Source organism: Paramormyrops kingsleyae, chromosome 11 (assembly GCF_048594095.1).
Source record: "Paramormyrops kingsleyae isolate MSU_618 chromosome 11, PKINGS_0.4, whole genome shotgun sequence".
In the NCBI taxonomy this organism is placed as follows: Eukaryota; Metazoa; Chordata; class Actinopteri; order Osteoglossiformes; family Mormyridae; genus Paramormyrops; species Paramormyrops kingsleyae.
The window spans coordinates 20,138,106-20,160,334 of record NC_132807.1 but is presented as its reverse complement, the minus strand read 5'-3'; the positions used below and the strand labels follow the sequence as shown (position 1 = coordinate 20,160,334).

The window sequence follows — 22,229 nt, the reverse complement described above, 5'->3', positions numbered from 1 at the left end:
TGGAGGCCATTCTTGTGTGAACAGAAGTATGAATGTGTCTAATTTAACTACAAAGTTCACGCTGCGAACCCCGTAAATCCCATACCGATGTTATGCTGTAAAATAGACCTGAAATTCTATTAAAACCGAACGTGTGTGTGATTTCTGCCACGGCTCTTAGACGTAGAACATCAATTTGGAGGGGGTGCTTCAGCCGGCTTGCCCACTCGTGTTCTTCACGTTCTACGACGTACTTAAAATAACGTTGTTGCAGCGTCTGCGCGCCCTGAGCCACGGTAATGGCTCTTGGGAGACTGAAAGATGCCGCTGTCAGGAATGCAAACGGCGGCGAGTCTGTTCTCTTATGAAATGATAAATGTGTTGTCGGAGTCGAGAGCTTGTTATGTTCCCTACAGACTTGCTCAGAGGGATGTGAATCTTTTTTTTTTTTCTCCTGCGCTAATTGTCAGCGAAAGGCACATTATAGAGGGAAGATGAGCACCTGCTTGTTATATAAATTTGATTTTAGAAAAGCTCCATGATGGGCTGATCTGTGCTGGACAGTCACTAATCACACATGCATCAGTAGTAATCATTTGTAGAAATATGATGTTTAATACAGTATCTTGCCACTTCACGATGAGAAAATGTAAAAATGATTTACGTTTGTTTTTATTTGCTTACCAAACTTCGTTGCTTTGTTTCTTTTTAAGCCAAAATGTTCTTTTCGTTTGTCTTGGGTATCTACTAGCCTAGTTCAAGATTAACGAACTTGGTCCCAAGGTTTTAACCATAACCATTCGGTGGCGACTCTCATCTTGACATTCTGGTTGTAATTTCCTGAGACGGGGGGAACTCTACAATGGGCAATATAAAGTCATATTTGAGGAAAAAGCAGTTTCATTACTGCGTTATCATTTCAGAGTTTATCAGTGATGACAGTCAATGCTGCTCATTTAAGATGCCATGGATTTTAAATAGCTGAAATGCCCCCAGACTGCTCTGTAATGACCCTTCCAAGCGGCCGCTTACTGCCATTCTGTGAAACGTGCATTGAGCTGTGCTTTTGTCTTGCTTCTTCCTGAATGTTGTCCTGATGTCACCCTCCAGGAGATACGCCAGCAGGAGTGGACCGCCATCATCCCCAACTCACAGCTCATCGTCATCCCGTATCCACACGACGTCCCTCGCAGGTACAACCCCACGCCCAGACAATCAGCCTGGAGCCTCGCCTGGACAAATTCTGCCTTGGGGTACAGACTTGGGGCACTGCCATCGTCCGGACTCCTGCATCACAGTTCAAAGCTCGTTAGCAGTGATTCTGTGTAAACAGATCAGCTCGGGTATATTTCAGCTAATCATTGATTTTGGTGTGTTTGGCTCCAATAAGAGCCGGGCTTTAGGTGTTTGTGTCTTTGTGGGATCAGAGCTTGGTAACGATGTTCTGTGTGACTTTTTTTTTCATCTCCGATGACTTACAGGACACACACTCGCGCATGATCACACACTAAAATGTCTTTACCTTCATTACTCTGAAGGTGTGATCTCACCCCATAGCCATTTAATCAGCTTTCAACATTCATAGCTGATAGCATGCTTCCTAATTAAGTGTTTTGACTGCCCTCCTCATAAATATTTCATGTGGTGAAGTACTCATTCCATTTGTTTCCTTATCTTCATATGATGGCCCACAGAACAACGCGGTGAGAATTTGTGAACATTTTAATCAGCAGTGGGAATATATATCTTTTTCATTTTCTTCCTGAAATGGAATCCAAAACAATTGTAATATCATTCATTAATTATACTCTACGTGAGTAGAAACTTCTGTTTTGTATCTTGGTTCATCATGATAGGTTGATCCACTATAGGTCTGGTATCTTGGTTGATCACTATAGGTTGATCTTTTATAGATTTGGTATCTTGGTTGACCACTCTAGGTTGATCCTCTGTAGGTCTGGTATCTTGGTTGATCACTATAGGTTGATCCTCCCTAGGTTTGGTGCCTTGGTTGACCACTCTTGGTTGATCCTCCCTAGGTTTGGTGTCTTGGTTGACCACTCTAGGTTGATACACTATAGGTCTGGTATCTTGGTTGATCACTCAAGGCTGATCCTCTGTAGGTCAGGTATCTTGGTTGATCACTCGAGGCTGATCCTCTGAAGGTCTGGTATCTTGGTTGATCACTCGAGGCTGATCCTCTGTAGGTCAGGTATCTTGGTTGATCACTCGAGGCTGATCCTCTGTAGGTCTGGTATCTTGGTTGATCACTCAAGGCTGATCCTCTGTAGGTCAGGTATCTTGGTTGATCACTTGAGGCTGATCCTCTGTAGGTCTGGTATCTTGGTTGATCACTCGAGGCTGATCCTCTGTAGGTCTGGTATCTTGGTTGATCACTCGAGGCTGATCCTCTGTAGGTCTGGTATCTTGGTTGATCACTCGAGGCTGATCCTCTGTAGGTCTGGTATCTTGGTTGATCACTCGAGGCTGATCCACAGTTTCTGACAGACCACAGCTACCGTACGTGACACCCTCGTCCCTCTCCTCTTTTTCTCCTTCAGCTGGAGTGCCAAACTGTACCTGACCCCCAGTAACATCGTGCTGCTCACTGCCATTGCCCTCATCGGAGTGTGCGTCTTCATCCTCATCATCATTGGTATCCTGCACTGGCAGGAGAAGGTAAGGATGCCAGAGCAGATTTTCATGTAAAGCTGCACCTATCAGTACAGATAGATGCATGTGCGACGTGCATGACAGATGATGTTCCGGTTAGTCTAGTCCAGGCAGCTGCTACTCCTCAACTAGAGCTGCCCGCTCCACATAGGCATGGTTCTGGTCTGTTGCCGGATGGAAGAACTGTCCAGAACCATACCGGTGCATCTTAGTATTGGGGGGGAGTTTAGTGGGAGAAGGTGGAGGGGGTGGTCATTTTATTTTCTCCATCCCTTCCATGTTTGCGTTTCCCAACGAGATGCCAAACCACTTCCTGTCATGCCGTCATTGTTTCCTCCCTGCAGTGTAATTATTTAGTGCTGATTATTCCCTAAACCGCCGCTCCACCCCTGCCTGCCCCCCAACAGGCTCCTGAGGCTCACAAGTCTCCCCGTAGGCTCCCCTCGCCTCCCGTAACCCGCTCTAGCACTGGCTCCGCTGAGCGGGATCCACAGTCCTGGCCCCCTCCCCCTACCATCTGCTGGAGGAACCTGATTATGCTCACAGGAAGCCATAATTGCTGCCTGCTAAGAGAAATCATTTTGGGTGAAGAATTTATTGGAGTTGACACTGTATTAAAATAACATGTTGGCACCATATCTGAGGACTCTGGGCTCCTCATTATGTTTCAAGGAAAAAAAAAACGTTTCACACTCTTGTCTTGATTAGGAGTTGATTGAATGATTATTCTCCTGACAGACAAGCTCAGGTAATGAATTAGCATTGTTAGTCTTTCTTGCTGCTTAATTGGGGCTAGGATCTGTCTGATTTGACTGACCCCCAGAATCTCGCAAAGGTAGGTCGGGTTTTATTAATTTTCTTTTTGGTAACACAAATACATCCATGGTGTACTAATCTGTGGTGCATATTAAAAACGGTTAGTTAGGAAGTGGGAACAGTCATCTGCATTATTCACATAGAAGATGATACCTTTTTAATTTTATTAATATTGTTGCCACAGAAGCCAACAAATAAAATAATTGCAACAAAAAATAAGCACTCATCCCTGCCCATGCTGGAGCAGAGCTTGTTTGCATGGATTCAGCTAAATGGGGTCTATGTTAAATCTGATGCGGTGACTGGTTGAGCCCACGCTTTGGGTGAGAGGCTTCTGATCAGCAGAGCTGAATCGGCACACATGCGCCTGTATCCACGATCCCTCATTCACAGACTCGCACCTGCAGCCGCTCACAGACAGGCAGTAACATGTGCGTGGTCTCATTCACTGACCCGCAACTGTGCGCGCCCACATAAAGGCATCCGAAGAGGCGTAGGCACACGGAAACGCACACAAACCATGTACGCGCCAACAGCCGCCTGGGGCATGCACACACACACGCACACGCACACACACACGGACAGAGACATGACCCTCATCCTCGCCGACGATGTGAGAATATGTTACACCATCAAAGACACTCGTTTAGGCTGCTCCCACATCACCGATCTTCATCACACCGCTCTGCTTAACCATCCAGCGCATCCAGGCTGTTTTTCTGCACACAATTACACTCAACGCCCACCCTGCGCTGTGGATCCAAGCATTAGGGGGACCTGCTGCTGGGGGCGGGGGTGGGGGGAGGGGGGGGGGGGGGCGCTCTGATACACAAGGACAGAGTGCTAGCGGCCCACGTCCCGCTGAAATGGAGACAGCTCTCTGACCCCCCAGGCGAGGCCGGCATTAATTACGGATTCGTTAATAATGCATGATGCCCTAAAGGGGCTCTGATAGTGAGGAGGAGAAAAGTCCTAATTGCGTAAGAATCGCTGTTTGCTTTACGTGTCAAATGCAGCGTCTTATCAGCTGTTTGCTAATCCACTTATGCTTCCGTTCGGGGTTGGAGAGCACAGCCGCGGATGTACGGGCATGCATTCGCCATGACCGATTTCAATCAAGCGACGGGTCAAGTGTCACGTGGCAAAAATTAGCTGTCATGACAGAATGACGAGACCAGATCAGGAGTAACAATATCAAAGTTTTAATCCTCAGGTAACGTCGGTGTGAGTAAGTAAAGATGGAGTAGGAAGTGTTCTGTACAGACGTGACTGTTCGGTGCCAGGTCAGCGACAGACGCGAATGTGCCTGCCGATTGTGCCACCTTGACCCCCGGGGGCGAGACCTTCCCTGACTCACTTCCTTGTTGTTGCAGAAAGCGGATGATCGGGAAAAGAGGCAGGAAGCCCATCGTTTTCATTTTGACGCCATGTGAATGGGAGGCAGGACGGCACACCGGAGCATGGGGGGGTTGACCATGAAGACACCCCCAAGGGATTATGGGAAAGGGTTCATCTGTCTCATGTAGTCTGTTCAACTGGAATGTTTTTTTTCCTAATTTATTTTTTTTTTAACTAAGATACCACGATGAATTTGCATGTCCACAGTTCATTCCCGCACCAGCAAGGGGCTTCAGATTATCCGGTTCCTTATTTTTTCCCTGCTTTGGTCCTGCTGCTGCCAATCGAAGGCCGGCATCGTAAATGCTGCCCCCTAACCCCAGGCTTCCTGCTGGACATCTCATGTCTATGCTTTTGTAATATATTGGTATCAGTGTATATGCATAAACGCTGTGAAGTTTACATTGACCTGGACTGGCAGTGCCATTGAATGGGTACTGTTATTTATGTCTGTATTTATGTTTCCATGTTTTGCACTTTTCCCCAAGTGGTGTATATTTTTGCAGTGGCCCCCTTGTCTGTCTTTCATCCGGGCGCCGGGTCCTCTTACCAGCCCCCCCCCCCCCCCCCCCCCCTGCTCCCTCCCCAGCTTAGGTGACTTGAATCACGCCAGCGTATTGCCAAGTTATTGTGTCCCATATCCTAATACGTTTTTGGAACCGCTATTAAGGTGTCATGGTGTGTGTGTGTGTGTGTGTGTGTGTGTGTGGGGGGGGGGGGGTCCCCTCACTGCTAACGTTTTATGATGAAAGGGTCATCAGTAACATGCATCTGCAAAATTAACACTATAATAAAGTAAACTTTGAGTTTTCACTGCGCAGTCAGGAAAAGAAGAGTGTCAATTTGTACCTTTGCTTGTCAAGGGTCTGCCAGTTGTACCCTAACTGTAGGTAAATGTGGCTTTTAGTCTAAATTAAGGTACATAAATGGACTCTGGGATACACACAACATGAGTGTACCCTCATGGTAGCTCCATTTCTGTATCTTAAAAGGTACAAGTGCCTACGGCTAGGGTACAGTTAATAACAGCCCCAGTGACAAGGTACAAATTGGTACTTTTTCTGACATTGTAAAAATGTAAGAAACTTCTGTCATACACTAAGTATTTCACATCTACGTTTTGCAATGGATAGTGTTGGGACCATATTCGAGATTGAAATTTTTCTGAAGAACTGTTTCTTTTTTCCGACGTTTAACTTTGAAAATAAACTTTCCCCGATAAATCGAACTGTGCAATAAAATGTGCTTGACCTACTGTAACTGGCTTTAAAAGCCGTGCCCTTTATAAAATCCAGCCGCTTCGTTTCCCACAAAGGCTGTTTGTCATGTCCTCTCACTGTGTAAGGTGTTACTGGGTAGACGAACTACTGCATGTGGCAAAACCGTAACATTAATGTTTAATTTTGTGTTTTGACCTTAAATTGGTGTGCACATCATTTATCGTATATTTTTACTTGTAAGTGCTGGAAGGAAATGTAAATTGAAACTGTTGATGGAATGAGTGATTTGAGAATTAAATCGAATTACAAAACATTTTAAAGACTATTTTCATTACTCGTTTTCAGTACATGTATGCTTGTTTTGTGTAACAAGAACTTTAGTGTAGCAGAGATAAAGGCAGTTATTCAGCAGTCAGCAGCCGACGCGACTTCTTCCTAGGCTGCGAAAACCACCGATTCAGTTTCATTTTAAGTTTTTGCCAAAACTTTGAGTAGAGAACCGTTTATTGTCCATGCTACAAATTGGCCAAAGTCCCAATGAGCGTCTTACGGGCTCCGATGATCATTCACAGAAAGGGGATCATTTTGCTTATTGCAAGTGTCTGGCGTTGAATAGCCCAGATGCCTCGTAATCGCAGTGAACGCTGGGGCTGCCATGTCCGCTTGCTGAATATAGCCATGCATTTATATTCATTTTTGGCCGCTCCTTTCTGTGCGCGTCTCCCCTACTGACAAGTCACTATGAAGCGCGGACCTCGTCGAGAGCGCCGGTGCCTCCTTCAGGTCGCAGTAAACGGCGATCGCAATCGAAAGGTCCTTAATTCAGTTTCAAACCACATTGACCACCCTCCCTTCATCTGTGATCGCATTACCGGGATAGTTATCTGCTCTCACAAGTGATATGAAGATATCGACCAAGCAAGGGCATTGCTGCGTGTCCGATATCATTTGGTGTTATTCACCGAGATCGATAAACATTTGCGTTTAATAAAGCGCTTGAGATATATCACCACTAAAATATCTGCCCTATTTGATTCCTTTCAGTGTGCAGGAGCTTGCCTGTTAAAAAATAATTCGCAGAATCAAGTCCTATAGCTTTACCATTATCCGATATATTATGAATGTGTATCCTAAAATATTACCCATAGCCTATATATAGCCTTATATATGACATTGTCAGAAATGCGCGGGGGATTTATCTGCTTTCTGTTGTCTGTTGCATGCGTTTATCACCGCCTTTCCCCCTGACATCAGCCTTTGGAGATTCAGTGGGTCCGTGTGCGCAGTATGAACAGTTGGTTCGGCGAGGGGAGTGCATGCGTACAAGCTGCATCCCTGAACTTAAACGGGCTTCATCTGGAGCTGCCGCTCCAGTGCTCCTCTGCCTCCTCCTGCAGCCCAGATCTCCGTCGGACTTCACCGTATCCCACCCCGATTGGACATACGGCTTGCTTTCCGTATGCATCTGGAAATACCCCCACGTCTTTCCTTGATGGATTTAAAAACCGCGTGCAATATTATGCGGGAGGGTCTAAAACTATAGTTTGCTTTTATTGCCTGATTTTTTTGTGCAAACGATGGGATTAAAGCAGCTGAAGAAAGTTGGATTTTGCGAAAGCGACACTGTGTGCCGGCTTCCTAGGATGGAAGGATACAGCTGCTCCCGCAAATAGAGAAAGGCGCTCATAGCTGGACCGACAGCCGAGAGGGGAGATGCAGGGAGGTGAGTTTGGGCGCCGGTGCTTCCAGCATTAGGTTTAAAATGCTTTATTAGCCGGTCGCAGCCTCTGTCATACTAGGATATACCCTGATTACACACTGCGGTACAGACAGGAGGCACATTCCTGATATTACTGAGAAAAACGGCTCACAATACGGAGCAAATTCACTCTTTAAATGTCTTTTGGAACAAGTTGCTCATTTTTGGTTAAATATCGTTAATAAAATAGAACGCCGCCTGCAGGAGGAATGGGTATTTTAATGAGAGACAAATCGGTAAGATTTAGAAAATATATTTTTTTATTATAAAATCAAGAAAATCAAACTTACTTAACTACTATTGAATCTCCGAGTTGTATCAATCGCTTGATAGCGTTTCGGCGACTCAAGGACACGTAAGGTAACCCTGAAGTGCGATGATCCCCAGCGGCGATGTGGGAAGGAGCGGATTCCGCGTCCAGCTCCGTCTCCGGCTGAAACTTCGGGGCGCGTCTCGGGACCTCGGCGGCTTGTGGTGCTGAAGGGACAGCGCCCGTCTAACGGAGCCCAGGAAATCTGCTGCCTTTATATTACCGCTTAAACCAACAGAAAAATCCCTCCTCTGCACTGAGCATTTAAAGCAAAATCTATTTTAGGTCAGTTGGACACAAATGCTGAAATATATGTATTGTCTTTAACGAATCGTCACCATTCCTGTCCCCTGCTACTAAATATTACAATGTTAATATACAGCGATAAAATAAACGCATATTCTCGACAGTAGGCTATTTGTGCATGGGTCACATCATGGGTGCTTGTTGTAAAACGGCGTAAAACGCATACTACGTGTTAGCTCTAAGGTGAGTTTAATGTGTTCCAGGTAATAATATTTAACGACACTGTAAAAACTCAATGAAGACTGACACTAATGCCATTAAAGCTGTTCTAGCGTATAGCTGCGAGGGTGAGGGGAAAATTAATGGGATTTTACTGAAATCCAAGCTATTACAGCCCAGGCTGCCGCCGTATCTTGCCGTATGTGTCTTCAAACTGCACATGCATGCTCTGCATAATTAATGCTTCACACAGGACTTTTCACATATTTAAGTAGAAATATTCACTAACTGGCGTGTCAGCAATCGCTGAAACAATATGTTGACAAAACAAGCAAATTAACTATAAACCATGCGAGTCCAAGCATCTATGCGGTGTTCTATTCGACTGCCTAGGTTAAAGACAGCGTTTTAATAAACTTGAAGAATATATCCGCGAGAAACGATATTTAGCCTACTTAATATGTATATTGTAAAAGATGTAGCTCACACAACGCTCTAAGTCATTCGTGGTGCTTACATCGCAGTAATGTATGTAAACACAAAATCCAGAAAAGTTAGAAGTAACATATTTTTGAACCTGTTATGTTTGATAAATCCCACCCTAATTATGTTGTTTTTCTGGTCTTTTGGGTTTATTTATGCTGATGGATTACAGAAGCTATGTAAACAAAATGATTGCATCTGAAAAATAAAATCCGGAATAATATCCAAATGAATAAATTACACGTTTATTAAGTTTATCTGCAAACAATTTAAGTCTAATTTGTTTTTTTCATTAGCGTTTTCGTGTGTCCTCTGTAACATCGTTGTAGTGCATTTTAACTGTACCGCGACCACGTAAGATCTTGTAAGACAGAACACAGTAATAATCGTTTTATGGTTATGAAAAGGAAAAGGAACCCTGTGGCTTTAAACATGTACATTATTGAAATTTATATGGCTGGGCAAATTATCCACATGAATACTCTTCTCTAGGGCGTAAGCCTTATTCTACAATGGTTTGGTGTTTTGTACATTCCTTTTTTTAAGTCGATCTGCATGGTCCCTTTGTCTCTCGTTTAAACAGGACAATCTTGTCCTTTTTCTACACCTGAGTTTGTTTTTCATTGTCCTGTGCTTTTTATGTAATATGGTAAATGTGGCCCATATAGGCAAGAGCCATCTGCGGTCCTCCCTCGTTTAAACCTGCGTTGACTTCACATGTGAAAAGTGTTTATGACCCAACACACCAATGGACGTGCTGAGGTTTTGCCTAAATGGCACAAACAATAACATCATGTGCTATATCCCAGTAGGTTTCAGAACTCCATGCAAGTCTACCCATTATGTTGAGCAAGTTTATTCGTCGTAATTATTAAGCAACCCTGGCGTCCGCAGGAACTAAGGTACAGCTATAATATATGACTTAAGTCTCAAATGTTCCTGTTAAAGTTTAACTACGGTGTATTTGTAGTGTGCCCAAAATGTAACCTACACCTAGGTGTAGGCTAAGATCCGAATAGCGGGAACTGATTTGTATTCGTGTTGTTAGTGCTGCCACCTACTGTTCAAATGGGCATTGACATATTGAGGTGAATACGCTGGAGCTTTGAGCTGAGCCTGAAAGAGAACACATCTGTCACAGTGAAAGCTTTAATGCGATTGGCCCACACTGTACGCATGAAACACATCACTGGATTTTAAAACTCTTAGCCGGGCTTGGGAGCTTGGTTTTGCAGAGTGGTCAGTCTCGGGCTCATCTGTCTTGGCGTGAGGTTGTGATAGACACTCGCTGGTCCCAGGAGGTGCGTACCAATTATGATCGATCTGTTTTGACTGGACAGGTGGGACTCCCGCCAAACACACAAACCTTCTGATGGGTGAGGGAGCCCCGGGGTCCCAGACATGAACAGCAGAGTCTGGAGCAATCGATCTCCCTGTGGAGGTCCCACCGCAATCTGCCAGACGCACATTGATTTCCCTGGTCCTGGGTGGGAGAAGTAAGGGATATCTGGGGCGCACAGCTGAGATGTGTTTTGCTAAGCCGACTTGCTAACGTATAAAACAGTGCAGCCGTTAGATACCTTCCGAGTTTGTTCTCCGTCTTAGTTAAACATCCATCCTTCGTTCGTGGCTGCTTATCTAGTACAGGGTCACACTGAGCCTGGAGCACATCGCAGGAGGCACAGGGCAGAAGGCAGGGGACATCCTGTGCAGGGTACATAACTGCATACAGAATCTCACACAGCGCAATTCACAGACACTGATTCTACTAGTCGCATGTTTTCATACTGTGGGAGGCAGGAGTGTAGCTAGAAATTCTGGGCTCCGTAATAAAATGTTAACCCCCCCGCCCAGGGTTGCCACTTCCAGAAGAAATATGGGAGTCCCCCGTATTTATTGAGCCACTACAATAAGAGTCATGGGAGTGGGTCCCCCACGGTGAAATTTCCTGTTGATTGTATAATGTTCCCCAAGGGTTTGACTGATAAGTGCATGGGCATATTCAAGCATGCCTATATTGCTGGACCCCCGGAATTTGCCAGGGTATCCATGCCCCCCTGACGTCCCGGGTAGGAGGAAACCAGAAACCCAAGCATACACGGAAACACTGAACTCCCCCTCCACACACACACACACACACACACACACACAGGACTTTTGGCATTTTTAGTTTACTGATTGCAGTCACAGATATTTATAAAATTGAAGTTAGCCATGTGGGAGCCGAAGAAAAGTTACCGGTTTTATCACATTGAGGGGAAATATAGTCCCCACAATGTAATAAATACAAAAATGGGACTCTCCACAAACAAAATATGAGACTTTTGGCATTTTTACTTTTCTGATTGCATTCACAGATCTTTTGGGGGACCTGAACAATGGACCCCACAACATCAAAAAACAGGTATTTATCACATTGTTGGGGCCATTTGGTCCCCACAATGTAATATAAACCTAATCCACACACACACACACACACACACACAACAGAATCAGGAATTGAACCAGCAATGCTGCAGGTGTGAAGTCTCAGTGCTACCCAGTTCCCCCACTACACATCACATCAGAGTTCTGTTTGGTAATATGTGTTTGCACACTTTTGCAAATTAGATATCCGGGACACTTGTCTTGCAAATCGTCTCCGTGTCTGTACTGCGCATATGTCTTCATCGTGGGCCATTTCATTATCCCCCTGGAAATGGGCGCTAACACGTAATAACATTTTATCGCCAGCTGGACCTCAGACTTCGCCAGTGAAGTTGCCGCTGTCGTAACCTTGAGACATTTAACATCCCTTCAGTTAACGTCAATCTGTATAAACGGGTAAATTACTCTCGATAATCAGATAATAATCTGGAAGTCTGTTAAGCAGAAAATGTGTAGATAATTGTCAAGTTAAACTTCCCATTAAATTTTTTTAATTGATTACTCGGAGGCGGTGGTTAAGCGATCGGCGAGAATTCCCAGTTGCTGAGAGAAGAGAGCGTTTTGGAGTCTGTGCACAGTTTAATGAATATTTGACAGTTTCTTAAGGAATATCGCTTGCCTTTTAAGAATGCATTCTATTATAAGGCGGAGATAATCAAGCCAGGGGAAATTAGCATTTAGGGGAATTAATGATGCCAGCGGTAGAGCTGCTTTCTGCATTTCTGACAGATTCATGAAGCCTTTAGAAACAAAACCAGCAACCTTTCGCTTCCAGTTGTGGGCGAAGAGAAACTCAAGGAATTCCAGGCAATAATGGTAAACTTGCTACTTAATTGAGGTTATGTTTCGAAAATTATACTGTACATCTAATATTTTAGTATGAAATGTTTTATATTAGTTTGTCACTTTACATTCTTTTTTATTTTTTAGTACCACAAAATGCAGAGTAAGTTCAAAAGCGGGCTATCAGGTTGACATGTGGATTAATGAAAAGATTTCGCCCTTATAAATTTTAGATTAAACGTCCTATGTGGGTATAAGTTCTTATTTGCTTGGGTGCATATGTTATATATTCCTGTGCAATAGTGGAAAAAGTCGTTTGTCTTATAAACGAATAAATTGAGTAACGTTTTGTCTTTTCAGCCTGGGTTTTCCTCATTCTGGTTGAACAAGGCTTTGCACTTGCACAGAAAACTAAAGGTTTGTTCCCCTTTTTTATTGTCTTAAACAAATGAAGGTCTGTGTGCTGCCTGTCAGCCGTGTCTGCAAAGATAGATTTGATTGATGCCTCCTTTGCACATGCGATTTGCTGTAGAGCAGGGACAGGCGTGTGTCCTTCATCACTGTCACCTTCAGAAGAACATTTAAAGGCAATTAAAATGGGAAGAGCACATTGACCTTGAAGCAGACTGAATGGTTGGATCTCTAGAGAGTTTTCATAGCGACAAAGGGTTAAATCTATAGTGAAATAGCTGTTATGTTAGATGCATATGGTGCTCCCATTACCGTTTAAATCCGTAATATTTCGTTTCAATGAATTTGGAAAAATAATATATGTGATTAAACACTAACTGGACCGATGAAGCCAGAGAAATGTATTAGAATGAATCCAGAACCAGAAGCCACTTTGAGGAGCACAAACCCCTAGATATCCTGACATCAAAGTGTCTGATCCCGGCCACACTCACTTAAATCCTTTTGTTTCCGGCCTCTCAGAGTTGCAGAATGGTGACCAGGCGTCTAAAACTTCAGGGCAGTGCGGAACCTGGATCCGAAATCCAAACGGGGGCCTCTTCAGCTCCCCGAACTACCCCAACATGTATCCCCCAAACAAGGAATGCGTTTATATCCTGGAAGGTATCTGGTCTTTCTGTCACTATGGAGTTGCTATGGCACCATATTACAGCTAGCTTTCTGTCAACCAGCTGTCTGTTTGCATGCATGCAATCTAACACCACTACTAAGTTAAAAACCCAACTAGTGCTAACCAGGGAAAAGCACCACTTCTTAAATGTAGTGCTGAAAACTAGATTGAACAGCTCTGACTGTTGCAATGGAAGTTCAGATATAAAAATCCTGCACGTAAGCTAATACCAGCTACATGCTAATGACCCAGATTTTACATTCTGTCACCAAGGTGCTGTCACCAAGGTGCTGCTTTTCTTGCGGTTGCATAAAACACCTTTGTCAGTGTTGCACACCCGTGCATCACAGGTCCAAAAATGTCAGAAGAAATATGTGTCCTTGTCTTGGAAAAAATCTTATGATTAATAATCTGTCCCACTTGAAGCATTCAAGGGGATTTCACGTGTTGCAATCAGACACACACAAAACAGTTCCCCACAGGATACATGTGTACAGTTGTGTACAAATAGCTATAATTAACTGTGCAAATAGATGGAACTGAGATAAACATGTTAAATGTTGATAACCATCCTTTAATATGTTACATGTAAATCACTATAAACATGTAAACAAAAACAGAATATATTTGTGTAAAAGATAATAATGCATCCATAATACATTATAACATATGAAATGGGCACTTGTACATATCCATAAACAACCTTTCCAACATGTATAATATATATTTTTTAAAATTAATTGTGCTTTTCAGACTTACCACACCACAGTTCACACAATGCCTTATTAATACATTTTAGAAACTTCCATAATGAAATAATGCATTATGAACTAATTTACATTTCAAAAGATAGCCGTTTCAATTATGTTAATTAAACGTTAACTTGCAATTATTTGAGTAAACTTTAGAGGGAAGTGATAAGGTGCAGTGCATTCTGGGTGGCCATAAATGACTGCCCACCACTTTGGAATTCCTGAGCACCCTAATAAGCTTTGGGGCTGAGGAACAAGACACTTTCAGTGGCATAAAAGGTTTCAAACCACTGAGGTATATAGGGAAGTAAATTAATTGGAGCCTAAAACGAGTCTCAATTGAAGGCTCATTTTAAGTTAAACAAAAGAGCAAAATAAAACAATGTTTCATATGCCCAGTGTTAGGGAAATTACTCACAAAGGCAATCCATTACAGACAGTGCAGGTCCAGAAAGTACAAATCCAATTGGTTGTTTCAACCAACCAATTGAGTACAAGGAGTCACAGTCACAGAGTACTCAGCTGGATTCACTGGATTCAGTACCTTGGTCTGGATTTGTACTTTCTGGACCTGAACTGTCTGTAATGGATTACTTTTGTCAGTAACTTCCCCAATACTGTATATGCTATGGTTTATGAACCCACACATGTAGTGTTCAAAAGTAACAACATAACAGTTGCCAGGTAACAATTTTTTAGTTAAACTTGTTTGACTTCAACTCTAATCCTTTCCAACCACAACTATCCTGTGAAGCTTGCAGCTACTATTACCGACCCTGCCAGTCACTCTACAATATTATCTAACTCTTACATATAATCTTATAAAATAGTGGCTATGATGTGAAGGCTACATGTTCTTTGCTGAAATTACTTGCAGAATAAATAATACCTCTTAGTAATATCCTGCTTTCAGAATAATAACCTCTTTCATTCCCGACTGACCGCGCTGTTAGCAACACTGCACCCAGCTGACCGTAATGGCCGCCTCCTGCTCTCCTATGATTGTTTTCCGCACGACGCTCAAATATTCTGTAGGACCCACAACGACAAACGCAGCACATGAACTCGACCATGTTTTATTTTCGTTTTTTTTTCTTGCGGATTTTATTTTATGTCCACATCTGCTTGTGTTTTTCTGGCATCGTTATGCTGTTGCTTAGCTTGTTCCGAATAAAACCAAGGGGTAGCTGTGCATTCAGGAGACTCCGTATACCAGTAATAAATGCCCTCCCGTTGCCATGCAGAGCAAGGGGTAGGAGGTAACCTCTGTGAGGATGGGGGGCTTTTACCTGAAACACCAGTGGACTCAGCTCCAGTATCTTCTGCCACCCCCATCGCAGCAATGCCCCGCCAGAGGATCGAGCTCGTCTTCGACAGCACATATTACATCGAGCCGTCCTTCGAGTGCCGCTTTGACCACATTGAGGTCCGCGACGGCCCGTTTGGCTTCTCGCCACTCATTGACCGCTTCTGTGGACCACGGAGTCCAGGTGTGGTGCGTTCCACGGGCCGCTTCATGTGGATCAAGTTCACCAGCGACGAGGAGCTGGAGGGGCTGGGATTTCGGGTCAAGTACACCTTTACAGCAGGTACAGAGCGTCCCCCATGGTCACGATCTACTTTTGATGACCTCATTAACCTACATTGGTTAGTGCAGATGAATATTTCCAAATTTATAACATCTGTTTATTTTCATATTTACTGTTTTACTTTATCTACAACATATATTTAGATTTAAATTATATGATTGACTTTATAGTATGCCATTTTTATAGTAGATAGAACTTTTCTATATGTCCAGATTTTAGGTGTCAGTGTATAATTAGCTAAACCAAAACCGCTAAGGAAATAATGTAGCTTCAGCAAATAAACGACAAGATGAGACTCCCCGAGGATCTGCGCTTGTCTCTGTGTTCTGTTCACCAACTGTCTTGTTCACTAATGAGCTTTGACCCCTGCCATCTTCAGCATCCCTCACGGTGTGCTAGCGCCGGCGCTAAAGACCATTAGCCTTGACACGACTGTGCAGGCCGTGTCACTAATGTGATATTCTGGCTGCTTTCAAACGAGCGCCTTTTGTCTTTTTCTCTCGTGTCAGACCCAGATTTTCATCTCCACATGGGGGGAATTTTAAATCCTATTCCAGGTGAGTCCTGGCTGGATCACAGCATTCCGGCCAGCTAAAATAACAACAATGGCGCTAACCTCAACCCTTTCTCACTCCTTTCATCTTTTTTGTTGTTGTCTGGTTTTCATGTCCCTTAATCTCATGCTACCCCCCTTCCTCAGATTGTCAGTTTGAGATCGACGGCCCGGATGGATTGATCCGCTCCAGCCAAGTGGAGGAGGAGGAGAAGATTAAGTCTGGCGATGCGCTGGACTGCATCTGGACAATTCGTGCACCTCCCAAGTCCAAGGTTAGCGTGACGCCGCGTGCTCACGCCATCGTGATGGCTCTGGCCAGTATGGTACCCTAGATGGAGCCAGGCTGGGGTGTGGAGGACAGCGGGGCGGCCCGATTAGTGGGACACTGCTGCATCCCGGCCCAGTTGCCGCTGGCAGATCTTTAAAGACCTCTGAATTTAGCCACCCGGCATGAGGTCAGGAAAGCGAAAGTGGAGAATGGCAAAATCCACACCACCCCCTGGTGGGCGTTCAGCTGCAAATGTACACAAAGTAAGAGTAACTCCGCTTCCCCAAACCACCCCTGCAAAGATTGTTTTGTGGAGCCTACCGCTGAAAGCAGAAGCCTTGGCTAACCAGGCTGCCGTTCTCATCCAATCGCCGCTGATGGACTTGAGTGAGTAGCTGTGAAGTGAGTTGTGTCTCTCGGTGAAGCCTGCAATCCTTAGAGGGAAAAGGCCCAGGTGGCTGATAGCGCCCCAATCAGGGGAGACATGCACTCATCTTTCGCCCAATGGGTGAGCAGCATGTGCTCACCACAGCAGATTGGGTGAAAATGGATAGGAAATCTCGGCCCTCCTATTCCAGGCTCCAGATAAGAGTTTTAGAAAGTGAGGTTAAGGTGTTATCAGGCTTTAAACAGATATCGATTTCTGTCGTGTCAAATCAGCTCACTCCGCTTTGCATTACTGAGCCGAAATCACGAATCCTGAGATTAAGCCAACGTAATGTTTTTAGCTTCTGAGCTGAATCACCTAAAAGGGTCAAATCTCTTCTGGGAAAACTGTGCAAGCAGACAGGGGATCCAGGTGTTTTTTGTACCTGTAAAGGCAACTCTGAAAGACACCCCTGTTCCCCGCAGATCTACCTGCGCTTCCTGGAGTACCAGATGGAACACTCCAACGAGTGCAAGAAGAACTTTGTGGCCGTGTACGACGGCAGCAGCTCTATCGAGAACCTAAAGTCCAAGTTCTGCAGCACCGTGGCCAGCGACGTCATGCTCGACAATGGAGTGGGCGTGGTCCGCATGTGGGCGGACGAGAACAGCCGGCTGAGCCGCTTCCGGATGCTCTTCACCTCCTTCGTGGACCGTAAGGACGCCCTCTGCTGCTCACTTTACACACAGCACTCATTATCTCATAGAACACAAATCATTTTACAGTTTAGTAATTCAAGCTGACAAAAGGTCCAGAAATTAAATTGTACTTTATTTGCCATTTGTACATGCACGAGTACAAGTACATTGGAATGCTTCTTTTCACATGTCACATGTGACTTGCACACACATACATACAGAGTTGGCCAGTCTGCAGGGGCCCTCGAACAAGCAAGGGTTAAGGGCCTTGCTCAAAGGCACAACGGCAGCATCAGTCCCCAAGATATGAACCAGCGACCATTCAGTCGCAAGCACAGTCCTAACCCTTAGCCACACTCTGAAACCCACAACCGTGCGATGCTTTTGGAATTTGCGTGTCCCGTCAGGCAGATCTTTTGTGGATAATTCCCAGGCCTGGGATAAAATTACTTCAACCAGGCTCCCATGAGGTGCAACCCTTCCACCCTGGGTCCTCTCCTGGGCCACGCCTAGTCCCAGGACTGGGATAACATCTCCAGTTGTCCCCCTGAGGCACCAGGCCTGCTCACAGCTGTTCTCCTTAATCATCATGCCCCCGGTGCACAAATAGGATGTCACTGCGTTAACAGAATGATGAGTACCTACCCCACACTCACATTTATTACTTACGTACAGTTTGTTATGCTCCATCCAGTTTAATCAGAGCTCGTAAACTGGGACACGGTAGCTCTGAACTAGGTGTGAACCTGATCTCCGCTCATATTGGGTTTCATGTCGTTAAGAAGGGTAGACAGATATATTGAGGGCTTTTCTCAATTACAAACCCCCGAATCAAACAGTTGTGGATTGAGTTTTTGCTGTGGTCTAGTTTTAGCAGTCAAAAATGTGGGTTAGGGTTAAGTTAACATGACAAAAATAATTTAAATTCATAATTTAAATGGATCACTGATTGTTTGCTGTAATCCAGCATTCGGTTTTGATAAGAAAGTTATTCACAAGGCACTTTTCACAATCAAATTATCCTGAAAAATGTATCCTCCTCAAATGTGATTGGCAATAAAAATTTTCCTAAAATGCACCACTCTTTATACCACAAATGGTCATATTTTCTGAACAGTAAGGACATCGCCCCCCCTGTTTCACTTTGCATTAATTCTGTCGAGATTTGAGACATATCCGATTCTCATGAGTGGCTTATCGAGTCCCCATAATTAAATGTTGATTCTAAATTGGATGCAGGTTGTCACACAGGGAACAATTGTTTCTCCACTGCAGTGTGACTTTTTACTGAATGCCTGAATGATCAGCAAAATTAATTTTTTTTATGTGTTTAAGACCAGAACAGAAACAGATTAGAGGTACTCCAGAACAGTCCGCAGTGTGCTAGTCACCATTTCATTAGGAGCAGAAACAGATCAGAGGTACTCCGGAACAGTCTGCAGTGTACTGGTCACCGTTTCATTAGGAGCAGAAACAGATCAGAGGTACTCCGGAACAGTCTGCAGTGTACTGGTCACCGTTTCATTAGGAGCAGAAACAGATCAGAGGTACTCCGGAACAGTCTGCAGTGTACTGGTCACCGTTTCATTAGGAGCAGAAACAGATCAGAGGTACTCCGGAACAGTCTGCAGTGTACTGGTCACCGTTTCATTAGGAGCAGAAACAGATCAGAGGTACTCCGGAACAGTCTGCAGTGTACTGGTCACCGTTTCTTTAGGAGCAGAAACAGATCAGAGGTACTCCGGAACAGTCTGCAGTGTACTGGTCACCGTTTCTTTAGGAGCAGAAACAGATCAGAGGTACTCCGGAACAGTCTGCAGTGTACTGGTCACCGTTTCTTTAGGAGCAGAAACAGATCAGAGGTACTCCGGAGCAGTCTGCAGTGTACTGGTCACCGTTTCTTTAGGAGCAGAAACAGATCAGAGGTACTCCGGAACAGTCTGCAGTATACTGGTCACCGTTTCTTTAGGAGCAGAAACAGATCAGAGGTACTCCGGAACAGTCTGCAGTGTACTGGTCACCGTTTCTTTAGGAGCAGAAACAGATCAGAGGTACTCCGGAGCAGTCTGCAGTGTACTGGTCACCGTTTCTTTAGGAGCAGAAACAGATCAGAGGTACTCCGGAACAGTCTGCAGTGTACTGGTCACCGTTTCTTTAGGAGCAGAAACAGATCAGAGGTACTCCGGAACAGTCTGCAGTGTACTGGTCACCCTTTCTTTAGGAGCAGAAACAGATTAGAGGTACTCCGGAACAGTCTGCAGTGTACTGGTCACCCTTTCATTAGGAGCAGAAACGGATTACACTACATGCTACACGTGTTTCCCCTGCACGAGTGCCCGTTTCCCAGGAAGCCCGCCGAAGATGAGGGCTGTCGTGCTGGCTGTCTGTCATTTGGGGCGGCAGCTCGTCTCCGTTAAGCTGGAGAGGGAGGGTGTAACGAAGAACATGCACGTCTGGCAGAAGCACTGAGCTCCCCTCCAGCTCAGCTCTCCATCCAGCACCTGACTCAAGTCCAGTGTGTCCCGTGCTTGAGGAGAACCCATCGACTGAATTGCTGCTGTAAGACACGCTTGCCTCACATGTCTTTCAGCCCCCTGTACAGGAAACACCTTCTTCTGCCATAGCAACATGTGCATCAACAGCTCTCTGGTTTGCAATGGCATTCAGAACTGTGTGTACCCTTGGGACGAGAACCACTGCAAGGGTGAGTGACCTTTGACCTCCACCCACAGGCAACCCCATTTTGTTTGTTTGTTTGCTTGTTTGTATGTTTGTCTTTCTGTGGCACCTGGCAGGAGGGGGGTAATCCCTGACTCATATTTTTTTTCTTAAGAGGGGGCTCCTTCAGCTCTTATCAAGGTACCTGAACCCTTATGGGAGGTCCGGGGACCCCCCAGCTCTCCCTCAATTCGATCACTGCTAGAGGTCACATTATACCCTCTACTAAGTTAACAGATATAGTTTGCACTAAAACGAGTTGCTGGAATGAATTCCTCTAGTTCAATTAAGGTAAATGCTTTGTTAGGAATCGGTGTATTTACGCATGTTTTTAAAATGCCATTGTTTGCCTGCTCTCTTTTTTAATATCCATTTTTGATGCTGTAAAATGGTCGATAACGGATGAATTGAAGCATAGACTTAAATCATATTCAGAGCCCTTTTTCTGGAGGTGAGGTGAATGTACTGTGAAGAAGCAGAGAGGTATTTGTTTTGTGTGTAAACCCATGAAATTGAATGTGTCTCGTCTCTATTCTGTGGCGCAGTGACGCGATAAAAATCACTCCCGGTGACCTGTTTCCCTGCCTCCACAGAAAAGACAGCCAAAGGTCTGTTCCACCAGATCACGAAGGCCCACGGCACTGTTATCTGCGTCTCCATTGGCGTGGTCCTGGTCCTGCTCGTCATCTCCATCCTGGTACAGATGAAGCAGCCACGCAAGAAGGTGGTGGCGCGCAAGTCCGTCGTCAACAAGGCGGGCTTCCAGGAGGTCTTTGACCCCCCCCACTACGAGCTCTTCTCCCTGCGGGACAAGGAGATCTCCTCGGACCTGGCCGAGCTGTCGGAGGAGCTGGAGAGCTACCACAAGCTGCGGAGGTCCTCCACCATCTCGCGCTGCATCCACGAGCACCACTGCGGCTCGCAGCCGCCGGGTGTCAAGCAGGGCCGCACCAACTTGGGCTCCATGGAGCTGCCGTACCGCAATGACTTTTCCCAACCGCCGCCCATGAAGACTTTCAACAGCAGCTACAAGAAGAGCTGCTATGGCTACAAGCAGGGCCACGACTGCGCCGAGCAGGTCATCGAGGACCGGGTCATGGAGGAAATCCCCTGCGAGATCTACGTGCGCAGCGCCAACACCGCCCGCAACAACAGCGACGCAGTCCAGTCGCGCTCCCTTTCCATGGACTTCTGAGTCACGGGGGGTGGGGGTGGGGGGGCTGTTAGACTAAATCACCCTCTACTCCCATCGCTTCCTGCATTCTTCCACCTCAAACACACAGCGAAAATGAGCAGTAAATACAAATCACTGAAATCAGTTACTATACCAAACTGTGTGTCTTTTTAACTCATTTTAATTAAAACGTCGTGTCAAATGAATTAATATTATCATCATTTATGTGTATGGGCTTATTTTTTTGTGCATACATTTAAAAAAATGTGTCAGCTTTGTGCTAAGCTTGATTACCCACGCTCGCATTGCAGATGGTGTAAATAAGACCACTTTTGGAGTTAAACCCTGACAGCAAGCATTCACTTCTGGACCTCAAGCTGAGTCAAGGAACGCATTTCCACTCACGAGTCACTGAAAGACTCCATCCTTTTTTATGATTTTGTTCTTAAGATGTTTCAGTTTGGTTTGGATTAAAAAAAAAATGCATTAATGAATGCTAACCTGTCTGTGCTAATGCGGCTTTTATTTCCGTGTCGTCATGGCAACACAATGAAAGACAGCTGTAGCAAAAACAAAGATGTTAGTTCTCAAGCCAGGTCAGGAAGACTGCATGGTGAAATCCCCGGAGTATAGGTGAAATAACATGGGAACTGAGCTAACAGCTTGGATGGAAAAGGTATACGTCAAACCACTGAGTAAGGGGGGAAATGTAA

General features: G+C 45.0%; 2 protein-coding genes across 2 annotated transcripts in view; both read left to right on the top strand.

Moving 5' to 3' along the window:
* itfg1 (integrin alpha FG-GAP repeat containing 1) overlaps nt 1–6,399 on the top strand; it is an 83,605-nt gene extending 77,206 nt beyond the window's left edge. The window contains exons 16-18 of the mRNA XM_072718233.1: nt 1,090–1,172; nt 2,541–2,658; nt 4,842–6,399. Coding sequence (XP_072574334.1) covers nt 1,090–1,172; nt 2,541–2,658; nt 4,842–4,901 — 261 coding nt within the window. The 3' untranslated portion in view covers nt 4,902–6,399. The remainder of the gene's footprint in view (nt 1–1,089; nt 1,173–2,540; nt 2,659–4,841) is intronic.
* Nucleotides 6,400–7,211: 812 nt separating this feature from the next.
* Nucleotides 7,212–22,016, top strand: neto2a (neuropilin (NRP) and tolloid (TLL)-like 2a). Its single transcript, XM_023816029.2, has 9 exons — nt 7,212–7,809; nt 12,674–12,730; nt 13,247–13,387; nt 15,487–15,735; nt 16,245–16,292; nt 16,436–16,563; nt 17,412–17,640; nt 20,215–20,328; nt 20,936–22,016. The coding sequence occupies exons 1-9, from the start codon at nt 7,800–7,802 to the stop codon at nt 21,535–21,537; spliced, it is 1,578 nt and encodes a 525-aa protein (XP_023671797.1). The 5' UTR covers nt 7,212–7,799; the 3' UTR covers nt 21,538–22,016.
* Nucleotides 22,017–22,229: the final 213 nt, after the last annotated feature.

What these genes read in the sequence shown, in the direction of transcription:
- neto2a (XM_023816029.2), top strand. An exon ending in ACTTGCACAGAAAACTAAAG is followed by an intron (nt 12,731 to 13,246) that starts GTTTGTTCCCCT and finishes CCGGCCTCTCAG; the next exon opens with AGTTGCAGAATGGTGACCAG. An exon ending in GTGCACCTCCCAAGTCCAAG is followed by an intron (nt 16,564 to 17,411) that starts GTTAGCGTGACG and finishes TGTTCCCCGCAG; the next exon opens with ATCTACCTGCGCTTCCTGGA.